General features: G+C 37.8%; 2 protein-coding genes across 2 annotated transcripts; both read right to left on the bottom strand.

Annotated features, from left to right (window-relative positions):
- Nucleotides 1-2619: 2619 nt before the first annotated feature.
- Nucleotides 2620-4217, bottom strand: LOC131791742 (substance-K receptor-like). Its single transcript, XM_066173670.1, has 2 exons — nt 3962-4217; nt 2620-3833 (listed from the first exon to the last, which is right to left on the bottom strand). The coding sequence occupies exon 2, from the start codon at nt 3782-3784 to the stop codon at nt 2771-2773; it is 1014 nt and encodes a 337-aa protein (XP_066029767.1). The 5' UTR covers nt 3785-3833; nt 3962-4217; the 3' UTR covers nt 2620-2770.
- Nucleotides 4218-10174: 5957 nt separating this feature from the next.
- On the bottom strand, nt 10175-11249 carry LOC131791768 (RYamide receptor-like). Its single transcript, XM_059109151.2, has one exon. It carries the CDS (start codon nt 11247-11249, stop codon nt 10251-10253), a length of 999 nt encoding a protein of 332 aa, XP_058965134.2. The 3' UTR covers nt 10175-10250.
- Between the last annotated feature and the right edge of the window lie 955 nt (nt 11250-12204).

Here is a 12204-nt window from a genome sequence, read left to right as displayed (position 1 = left end):
TGGTTTTCAAATGTTCCTACGCTTTTTTTTTTCTTGCGCGCTCTCTAATTGACAGGTGTCAGATTGTGACAGATACTTGTAAAAATAATGTTTCAAAGTTTGTTTGGAAGCCTTTTAAATCACCTTTATCGTTACGGAAATGAAAATGTTTCGCTGAGGCATCTCTCTTAAATTTGCATCACCTCTGTTTTAACTACCATTTACTCACTCAAAACATTGTTCAGTTTATGGAAGATCTTGCCGTATTTACGGCCATAAATCATTCGGGTTCTTTCGGAAAGAATTTCGTCAAGTTTAAAAACAATAAATATGTTATTTACCGGCTAAGGGTCGGTCCGTATGGTGAAAAACTGTGACCTCGGTCTTGAAAATGCTGCCCTCGGCCTACGGCCTCGGGCAGTATTTTCAAGACCTCGGTCACAGTTTTTCACCATACGGACCTCCCAGCCGGCAAATAACATATATATATCTGGACCTGATTGTCTATATAGAAATTAAAACTGTTTAATTTTATGAAGCACCTCCAGACCTTAATTAGTTTTAGTCTTAATTCGCACTCTGTCTCCAAAACTTCCCGAGATTAAAAAACTGCGTTATCATACATGTCAATAGTTACCCGGAATGGTATGGTTAAAAATATTCTATAATTGGTATTATAATGTTAAATTATAAAAATAATAAGAAAAAACCAATATACTCGATATCAGTGATTATAACAGTTCTGAGAAACACGTCTTCGTATGTTAAGGAAATACGTGAATTATTGTCTCTCGACGGTTGTAACAGTCACCATGATGACTTTTAGGTGAAAACAAATGTATTTAGCTTCTGCCCGATTTACCTTCAGATTAAGGAAAGGAACCACCTAATTGCTTTCATGGTGTAGATTGGTCTTGCCTCCACCAATCTGTACTCGCCACCACCCCCGACTTAGGTTAGAGCAAATCTCTTGAAGTCGTAGCCTCTAACTGCAGAGCTTAAAGTAACAGTTGTAAGCAGTGAGAAAGTTTTTTGGTCAATGAGGGTTTGAGTTGATATCACTTTACATGCAGAGGATTGAGAGACTTTTTCTCTGCCATTTAAATTTAGCTCGTCAGCTCTACTCGTTGATTTTTAAGGTTCATTATCAAAGTGAACGTTTTGTTAGTAAGTCAACACGACTCTTTCTCCCTCGTCGACTCTCTGTCTGGGTTTGCAGCCTGCACCTGTTGTTTTGATGAATGTCTACAACATGAATTAAACCTAGTTTTGTTTTTTAGTGATGGCTATTGTGGCTAGTAACCAATCACAAAACAGCACTTTGCACAAGTGACAAAGATCACCAATGCCACACACTGGGTGTAGTTCAAAGATTTTATGTCCATTTACAAACCCAGTTTGAGTTCAATTTCGAACGACTTATCACTTGGAAAAAACTCTGGTACAGGAGGAAACATTTTCACAAAAATCATCTTTGCAGGCGACGCCAATTGTCGCTTGGACTTGTACCCCCCGTTATGTCACCGTACACATGGAGTAGTCATTTTTCCTATCATTTTTTCTCTCAAAATTATTTCTAAATGGTTAAGAATATATGAAAGTCATATATTTGAACTATAATATAAAGACGTGAATGAAAGTGATCCTCGCAGTAATGTACACTACTTAGGCAGTAGTGGAAATAAGGCCTGAAAAATATTTCAGGCCTGTACGGGATTTGAACCCATGACCTCTGCGATACCGGTGCAGCGCTCTACCAACTGAGCTAACAAGCCAACTGGGAGCTGATGTTGGTTCTAAATAAACCCGTGGAGTGAGCCTTTTATATCAACTCATTGACTGAATTCGAAGGGATCATGTATCCTTTTCCTTTGCGAATCATTTGCAGCAAATACTAAAGTTAAGAGAGTAGATCCGATTTTGAAAAGTTTGTTTACCTTTATATTCACCTTATAACCGACTTTCTAAAATGAAAAGGAAGTTTAAGGCAATTGGAGTTCTCGACGGCTTCGAGGGAGTTAATATTGAATGAAAAATTGCAATTAAGCTTTAAAATAGATTTCCTGTTCTATACACGCGAAGAAAATTGATGCTTTTTTTTCTGCCTTTATTTTATTTACCATCGTGTTTCCATTCTGCAGTGTCATCTTGAAAGGGAATACTACTTCAAATAATGATCATGACGATTATGGTAATGATGCAAACTCGACTCGGCTACTGATAAACATTTTATTTCATCTCTTTTTGTCCAATGCATAACATCACATTTGTCTTCAATGTAGTACGTTTAAATAAAGTCCTTAAATTAAGTGATCAGATTAATACAGCTCACAAAAACAGTCATTGGGCAAAAGTTCAAACAACGGTTTGACCGTTGATGAAAGCTTCTCTATCGATAAGTTTATCTATGTACATTTTTATAGTAAGTGAGCTGACAAAGGAAGATAAGAATACTTAAAATGTGTTTGCAGTATTGGAGTGTTGCATAGAGGGAGTTATAACGTCTTTCTGATAACTTCTATATGCCATTTTCAGCAATAAAACAATCAATTTTTAACCAGAACCAGTCCTTATTTTGATATATCACGTCTTAAAAGACATCAAGCGGACAATTTACACCATTCCTTTTGATTAATCAATAATTCAAAAAAAATAAATTATGCTTTTTCAATAAGACGTTTCACTTTAAGATCTTTAATTACCTTGCTGACTTTTTCGTAGTCTGAAATAAAAACCTTCAGTAAAAAATTAATCCTTAAGTGAAATAAAGTCTTAGGGTCCCGGGGTCGCACTACGGTGCATTTTGCTCAACGTCAGGACCAAAAGAAGAGCAACTTAGAAGATTCTTGAGACCCTGACGATAATTTCCACCAAAACATACACAGATCCAAGGGTTGATCGCGCAGTTCGACATAGCTAGAAATAAGGAAACATACCAGAAGTAAAAGAAGCCACAAGATGATGTTATTGTTCGGTCTGAGTTGAAGAACATGAACCACGCAATACTTAGGGGCAGCCAGCATAATGCAAACCCCAACACGATGGCAACGGACAGTTTAAGAACCTTTCGCTCTCTTTTCAATTGTTTTTCTCTTATGTGAGTTGATTGCTGTCCTGGAATTTTCTGGGATTTGATTTTTAACGTAATGGCAGAGTAAACTATGACGATAAATACCAAAGGAACATAAACAAATACAACTTGCATCACCAAAGAGAAGCTTTTGAAGGACGAAGACTCTCCGAATGCGTCATTCCAATCACGCACGCACGCACGCGACAGCCCCTCTGGAAACTCGACAACTTTCCAGGCGAACAGGTCTGGGCACCAGATAGCCATAGCGATGATCCAAGTGGCGAGAATGTAGAATCGGCATCGCTTTGAATTAATCAGCGGGGAACGGAGGGGAAATATCACAGCTCCAAATCGATCGACCGCTATTAAAACCAGACTTTGAACAGATACAGTAAAGGACACATTAGGTGCATAAATAGTGAACTTACATAACAATTGACCAAGCGGACCGCCTATCACCCAGGAGTTAGTGTATAACAAAACCAAATGATCAGGAAAAAGGAAAATTGAAAGAAGCAAATCGGACATGGCCATGTTAACAATCAAGAAATTAATAGGCTTTCTCAGAGTTTTTTTCTTAAAGACAATCATTGCAATGAAGGTATTTCCAATCAACGAAACAAGAAAGAGCAAGCAGTAAGCAAAGGTTTCACCGATTCTTGTCGCTGTGGGGTTGAAGCAGCTCGACGTGGACTGTGTTCCATTCATCGTTGCAGTCACGTTTTCTGACATTCTTGAGAGATCAGTTCTTATTCAGTCAGTGGTTATCTGGAGGCTGCCTCTATTTAAAGAAAACACAGCTGATTATTTTGACAAACTTTAAAATTGTTTTATTTCGCTCCCTCCATGCAAAGCGTCATACTTTATTCATTGGAGAAAAACCGAAATACAGTAAAAGAGTGCTCCTACCTTACGGAAAAACCTTCTCACAGTTTTTACTGAAGTATTCTTTCAAAAGAGCTGCAAAACCAATCAAGAATTGGTCGTTTAAGGGAAACAATCTTTTTCAGGTACGGATCCAAAAGTTATTCCCGACATGTAAATTTCTGGAAGAAAGATGTTTTCGTCTTGTCACGAGCGTGCAACAAAGAAAAAAGTCTTAGTCCCTATGCGGAATCCGATTATCGGTTTCTCCTTCGGCCTACAGTTCTCTGTCTGACTCTGAATCCTACCTATGCTTTATGAAAGAAGACATAGCTAATTGTTTACTTATATATTGATAATACTAATGAATTCATAAATTTCGTCGGAGTCCTTAGTCTTATGCTAAGAGCTCTTAATTGAGAAGCTGCCTACACTCTATTTAAATAAAGCAGAGGCGACTGTCTACGTATACATTAAAAATTGATTAACTAAGAATCTTTAGATATCATTTTACTTTCATTTAATTTCGACTTGCAGTCTGTGCTCAAAAATTATTTTTTAGGTAAGGAATAGAGTCAGTTGAAATAAGATTGTCAAGAACGAAAAATGATTTTGAATGCTATACTTTTTTTTAAGCTTTTGGTATGATTGGTAAATGGTGAAAACAACTATTTTAGAGAAATGTATTTACATATAAAAGAGGAAAAACAAGTCGTTTCTAGGGAAGGTCGTTCAACGCAAGGCGTGATCTGAATCTAAAGGCAGACATTAATAAAGCACATGATAGAATGGCGAATACCGAAATAGAATAATTTAGTGATGTTAAATGACAGTTGACAGCTTGTCTCAGAATCATCACGTATGAGCAAACGATATTTCCCTTTTTTAACCAATCTTTGACTTTGAGCAGTTTTCAGAGAACTATCTATATTCTCAATAAACAAACAAAGCTGCTTACTAACAAATAACTTTTATTAACTTTCATTAACTGCCTTAAGCCAAACTTCTTTTACTGAGTTGGATCTAGTTTTCTATGAGGAACAGCTCCAAAAGATTTTTCCCATAATAAAAACTCCTTTCCTTACTCGCTTATTAACTTTTTTCCTGTCTTTATTTTGTATTTTTTTTATTTTATAAAAGTTGTAAGCAAAGTTGAATCCGATTCTCTTTCCCTCAGTAACTGGATTTAAGCAGCTCGGTACCTGTGTTCCATTCATCGTTGCGGTCACGTTCGCCAACAGCTCTGAACGCTATCTTTTTTAAAGTGAACGCAGTGATGATTTGCATAGATATTATTATTGTTCTAAATTGCATACGTTAGCTTCTCTGGAAATTTAATATCGACAGATGTACCCTGAACCTTCATTTTAATTAGCAAAAGTATCTACAATTGTAGTTTGAATAATTGTACTTTAAATAGAAATATCATTGGCCTCAGGAACATTTGTAGAAAGTTCCATTTTCTTCTGTTTCCGCATCTTGACGTGTATGTACATCGCTTTCAATACATATCATAAATTTGTATTTCAGTCACATGATGATAATTGTTGTGGTTGTTTCTTGATCGCTTATTTGCATACTACTTTCGTAACAGACGATTGACGGATGTCAGTTTCCCATCCAGGATAAGTCGTGAAAAACTAATATGAGCTAACAAAAGGCGAGGAATGTATCAAGTTATGCGTATCTTTTTTCTTTTGTGCACGAAAACAGCCCGGTAATTGAGGGACGGAAAACGGGGAAAAAGGAAGTTAAAACGAAAGCTGGCGGCTTCCTTTCCCTGCGAGACGTAATCTGAATTAAAAAGGAGATAAATGTTTAGCAAATGACTGGAAAGCAAAAGCTAAAATAGCGTTATTTATTGAATTACGTTTGACAGCTGACTCAATGTGATGGCGGCTTATAATAAGTGAAGGAAAATGTTCTATGATGTAGTACACACTATTTTAAAAGATTATAGAGAAACCAAGAGATTCTTTTGAGAAAAACCTAGTAAACTGAAATATTTGACTTTACTGTTTTCCATTGCCATAAACGACCGCATAAACTTCAACAAAACCACAAATGGAACGCAGACAACATCGTGCTTCGATCCTACAGCAAGAAGAATCGGATACACTGTTACTCACAGCCTGATCTCCGTAGTTTCACGAGAGAAGTTCACAAAGTCTGACGTTTCAGGCGTTTCTGCCTTTGTTGGTCCTGACAAACGAAAGTTTGAAGAGAAGACAAATTTTAAGTCACCTCTCGTTATACTTTGAAAATGAAACCCGGGTACCACCTGGAGCCTGTAATAAAAAAAGCCATTAAGTTTCGTCTCTCTTGACATCGCATCGAACTTTCAATTTTCGAAAAAAAAGGAAAAAATAAAAAGACCAAAGCTATTAATTTAAGTCAATATCGGCATTCATTCTATTTTATCTTTTTTTTTATGTTTCTTTTTCCACCAGAAGCATTTGGGAAATTTTCATACAATTACACGAGAGCGAATTTCCGACACAGATGACTTTATTTCACAGATCTGACATTTTTTCGATTCTGACGGCCAAAGCGTAAAGGAAAAAGAACTTTGTAAAATTCGTCCCCCATTATGCTCTATGTCATCTGAAGCTTGTAATAAGAAGCGATTAAGTTTCGTCTATCTTTATTTGAACATGTTCACATCTACGAATACAAGAAATCCTCGCAGTGTAAAAGAATCCGTGATCTCTTTCATATCATTAACTAATCACGATTGCTCAACAATCTTGTACTAAATAAGTGAGTCATGGAACATTGGCAGCCCTTTCTCTCATTTCAATTAAGAAATACAAAATGAAACTTTATTGAAACTACGTCCGAGGAAACCTCCGAGTGCCATCTTTTATGCGCCTGCCTCCCCGCCTGTCTTTGCTGACTGTAAGCCTCCGACAGGCGAGATTCATGAAGAAATTGAGGAGAGGGAAGACAAGGAAACTTGATATATTGATTGTTACTAATCGAAATAAAGAAAAGAGATCTGAAAGACGTCAACAAGCGGACTCTATTTGAACAGAATTGTTTACTCAGTTGCAAGAGAATATTAAATGTTTATATTCTCTTGTCTGTAGCTTTCCTCTTTCAGATATTTTTCCACCCACAATATACGATCGAGAGAATCAAATATTTGATAATTGCGTCAGGACGTCGCCAGCATATCGCGTCCTATTTTTGAATCTCTATGTAAGTGTTTGCTAATGTTTTACCAGTATGAGCACCTGTTTTAACAAACGAGGCCAAATGGAAAGCTTCCCAAAAGCAAGCAATATATGATGCACAGTATATGTTTCCTCACCAAACTGTTTTCCTCCCTGTGTTCTGTATGGTATTTATAATATAATCCAAATGAAGATGATATTCCATATCCGACAGGAATTAAAACCCTTTCTAATGCACATGACTGTAAGATTTTATCAGATACTACTTGATTAATATATTTTATTCATAGTTGTTTCTAATGCAACGTTGACAGGATTCCTTAATGCATATCAACGGTTCACCCCTAGGAAAAAATGTTTTTACGGCAACAGATTCGTTTCTAAACCCCTCAGTGTGGATGTTCTTTACTTTTCATAATGATGTATTTAATTTAGTTTCAGTTCAGTTTACAAACAATTCTTATCATATTCCAAAGCGGCTGCCATGATGTTACATTGCATCTTTATTAGCCCTGGCAACTCACTCAGCAGCCGAGGGGATTGTTAAGACCTTGGCGATAATTTCCACTGAAAATAAAACAGATGCAGTGGTTCATAGCGCTATTTGTTCGACTCAGTAGCAGAGCAACTTGCTCTGATAACTGTTTGGATCCACAGGACATTGTAGCATTGTTTTAATCTGCAAACATACGTACTAATGCAAAAATACTGAATGGAATCCAGCATACAGCGAACCCTAACACAATAGCAATGGAAAGCTTCAGCGCATTTCTCTCCCTTCTGAAGCGCTGAATTTGAACGTTCATTGAGTGTTCGCCTGGTCCTCTCTGGGACTTCAGTTTCAAAAAAATGGCAAGATATAGAATAAACATCAGAACGAAGGGAATATAAAAAGATGTAATAAAAAGTGCCATAAAGTATTTTGTCACCGACGAGGAATCGTCAAAGACACGCATCCATTGCCGCACACACTTGTACTCATGATCATATTCGACCAGCTTGAACGAGAGCAGATACGGGATGAATGTAGCCATGGCAATGATCCACGTGGCGAGAATAAAGAAGCGATACAATTTTGAACTGAAGAGCGGGGAACGGAGGGGAAATACCACAGCTACAAATCGATCCACTGCTATGAGCACAAGGCTCTGAATTGACACAGCAGAGTTGCTTTCATTGTTGCGCTCAAGTTCGTGGACATTTCGAAGACGCGTTCTTCAGTCACCGTTAAAGTCAAGTATTATCTTATGGAAGTCACAAACACCTCTATTTGTATTACCGCTTGCTGTGGAAGTGATGTGAAAATTTGAATATATCATTTTGATGATTCACACTGAAACCAATTATTTTAGGTCTTTATTTGGGTTTGTTGTTGTTTCCAGTTAATAGCTGTTTTTAAAATTGCCGTCGGCAACTATGGTGGAGCCGGAAAGAAGGAGAAATCTAGAAGAAAGTTTCACAGTTTTCTACGTTATCACCCGCTAATTCGTTACCAGTCCACGGGACACTTTTAAGACAAAATAAAAGCGCTTTAGGGCCTGAAAAAACCGAGTTCTAATTTTTTTGAAATTTTTCTTTTATGGGAATTGGTTTTTACACATAATAAGCTAAATATTTACGCCAAAAAAATTTCGTGTCATGGGCACTTTAACTCTAATTACCTAGAATTCTTTAACTCATTTCGGCAGGTGAAAAAGGAAATTGTAAAAGGGATGTTTGAATTTTTAAATTGTTTGGGTTTTTTGTCATGGATCATGTCTTAAAGTGCATGTGACGCGAAATTTTTTTTGCATTTTCCGGTTAATAGCTGTTTTTAAAGATAGAAATAATCGACCTTAGCGCCTAGCGAGTTCTCCTTAACCAATTTTATGTGCATTGAAAGTAAGATTTGGCGCCTAAAAAGTATCGCAATGAAGCGCGCGGCAAAAACGATCATATTACATAGCTGTGACGTAGAAAACTGTGAAGACACGTCGGTAACTATGGTGGAGCCGGAAGAAGGACAAATCTAGAAGAAAGTTTGACAGTTTTCAACGTTATCACCCGCTAATTCGTTACCAGTCCACGGGACACTTTTAAGACAAAATAAAACCGCTGAGAGATTATCACTCTGAAGCATGATGAAGCACTCTTTACTTTTAGTGTTTGGGCTTAGCCTGTTAAAAGCTGCATTCTAGCAAAACTCTTAGTAATGAAAGTCACTTTCAAAACATCAGTATAATCTATCAGGGATCGCAGTTTTCCGCCGACAATGAATTCTCATATAAGTTCGTGGTTAAATCGACGTCGTGCATGTGCGTAAAACAAGGATCGCCTTATTTATTCGAGTAAACGCCCTAGGCGCTTAATACATTTTGAGACCTTCAGAGTGAGCGCTTATTCGAGAAGGGCGCTTATTTGATATTTTTCATTTTCAGCAAGTATTTAGTTTATTTCGCCACAAAATGATAAATAATAACAATACACGAAAATGTACCATAGGCAGTGAATTTCGAGATTGTAAGGAAATATTTAATAGAGGCTCTCGATTGGGTTAACCGTTAGACTCCAACGCCAAAGCTTCTTCTTTAATTTATTACATTTTGCCGCTACAACGTTTACAGTTCCCTTTCTGATTAACTCCAACTCTAAAGCTCCTTATTTAATTAATAACGCGTTACCGCTACAACGTTTACAGTATTCCCTGACCAGTTGAAAATACATACCGGCTGTCTTTTTTCGGGTGCCAAGTCAAAAATTTCAGAAGCAATATAGCGAGGCTCTTCTAAAAGGGATTACGAACAGTTTCAACAAGTCAGAAAAAGAAGGCCAGAGTTGTAAAATGTGGAAAGTGTACTGTCACTAAACAGTAAATCAGTTGATGGATGGATTAGGCCGCACCAGCTACTTCGCTAGAGTAGTTATTAGGGAGCTTAAGCATCAACGGCAGACGCGGACGGCAGCCGCAAGTTAAAAGTTCTTATTTCTTGCGGTTGATGAATTAGCGTCAAATCGCGCCAGATTTAGTTCCATTCTTTATCCTGTTGCCGCCCGTGTCTCAAAAACGTCTCTGCTCAAATTCTCTATAAATAGGAATAAAGAACTGGTGGGCATGTTCAGCCACATCAATGCGCGGATAAATCCAAACAGCATGCAGAAGGCTGGGGAGAAAACGATAACTAAGCAGCTTCGCCTGTAGGAAAACAACCGATGAGATTCTTGAGACCTTGACGATAATTACCACTGAAGATAAAACATATGCAAGGATTTACAGCACAGTACGAGCGCGCCAGAAGAAGGGCAATAGTTCCAAAGTATTGCATGCCACAAGATGACCATATAGCTATGTTTGATGAATAAAAGAACAGCAAGAGGCCGATGCTGAATGGCAACCAGCATACGGCGAACACCAAGACAATGGCAACGGACATATTAAGAACATTTCTTTCTTTCTTCAAACGCCTTTCTCTTGCGTTAGTTGATTGCTTCCCTGGAATCTTCTGCGATTTAATTCTTAAGGCAATGGCAAAATAAAGTATGGCAATCAAAACCAAAGGGACATAGATGGTAACAACGATCAATCCCAGTATGTAGGTTTGCTGCGATAGGGACTCTCCAAATGTGTCATTCCACTGCCACTTACAAAACAGCCCTTCTGGATACTCGACAACTTTCAGGGCGATCAAATATGGGCAATGGACTGCCATGGCGACGATCCAAATGACGAGAATGAAGTACCGGCACTGCTTTGAACTAATCAGTGGGGAACGGAGAGGAAATACTACAGCCCCAAATCGATCCACTGCGATCAACAAAAGGCTCTGTGTTGACACTAGAGTTGAGACATCTCCAGCGAAGGAACTCAGTTTACACGCCGCTTTGCCAAACGGACCGCTGACCAGCCAGTGGCCAGCCGTGTTTATCTCTACAAGAATTCGAGGAAAGCTGAAAATCGGGAACAACAGATCGGAGAGTGCCATGTTGACAATCAAAATGTTGATTGGTGTTCTCATAGTTTTCGTCCTATAGACAATTATTCCAATGAAGGTATTCGCAGCCAGCGACACAACAAATAGTAGACAGTAGGCGAAGGTTTCACCAATTCTTGTCGCTGTGGGGTTGAAGCAGCTCGACATGGACTGTGTTCCATTCACCATTGCTGTCACGTTTGCAGACATTTTTCGATACCAAGAGATCAGGTTTTTCTTCAGCCAACAGCCTTGCGGTGGGTACCTAAACTCGACTGGATGAAAACACAGCCTATCCATCTTATATAGATCAAACTTTCATATGTTTAATTAATGAACATACCCGGGAAAATTCTAGAAAATCGACAGTCTTCACCTGAGACCTCTAACTAAGAAAAGTATGGTTGGAATCAGCTGTTGTCCGAGATTAAGCAATCGATATGCGTTTTCAAATATTGTCGGCAAAAGGGACAGTTTTCTCAAGTTTATAAGCAGGAGCCCATCTTATATGAGTTTTTATAATTATGATCAATATTGTTCCGATGGCTCCAGAAATAGCCCAGCCACAGATGTTTACTGATATAGAATAACGGTTGACGGCTGGTAGCGAAAAGATCTACAATTTTCTTTTCAATTCAGAATTTATTTTTAATTATGTTGCCATCGAAAGTTTAATCCAGCCTCGAACTTACTAATTAGTCTTGTTGCTCAGTAGACTTGTTGGAGTTTTAAAGAAAATTTTCACCAAGTTGTAACAAAAAGGAAGGGTACAGGACAATATAAGGCCGACTTCTTATGTGCGATAAAAAATGGTATGGCTTCATAAGTCACCAGGAGAACCTGTAATAATTTAATCTTTTAGGTTAGGCATTGAGTCAGTTAAAATAGGATTGTCAAGAACAAAAATGGTTTTGAATTCTCTAATTATTTTTAACTTTTTGATATGATTGGTATTGGTGAAGACGAGGAAAAACAAGTCATTTCTAAGGAAGGTCGTTCCACACAAGGCGTGATCTGAATCTAAAGGCAAACATGAATAAAGCACATGATAGAATGGCGAGTACAGAAATAGAATAATTTAGTGACGTTGAATGACAGTTGACAACTTGTCTCAGAATCGTCACGAATGAGAAAGAAAGTTGTTCTAAAATAGAGAAATTAAAGG

Source organism: Pocillopora verrucosa, chromosome 10 (assembly GCF_036669915.1).
Source record: "Pocillopora verrucosa isolate sample1 chromosome 10, ASM3666991v2, whole genome shotgun sequence".
Lineage (NCBI taxonomy): Eukaryota > Metazoa > Cnidaria > Anthozoa > Scleractinia > Pocilloporidae > Pocillopora > Pocillopora verrucosa.
The sequence above is the reverse complement of the archived record's forward strand: the minus strand, read 5'-3'. Positions and strand labels throughout refer to the sequence as shown.

Bases quoted from the DNA above. Each gene is read 5' to 3' on its own strand.
- LOC131791742 (XM_066173670.1), bottom strand. From the start codon at position 3,784: ATGTCAGAAAACGTGACTGCAACGATGAATGGAACACAGTCCACGTCG.
- LOC131791768 (XM_059109151.2), bottom strand. From the start codon at position 11,249: ATGTCTGCAAACGTGACAGCAATGGTGAATGGAACACAGTCCATGTCG.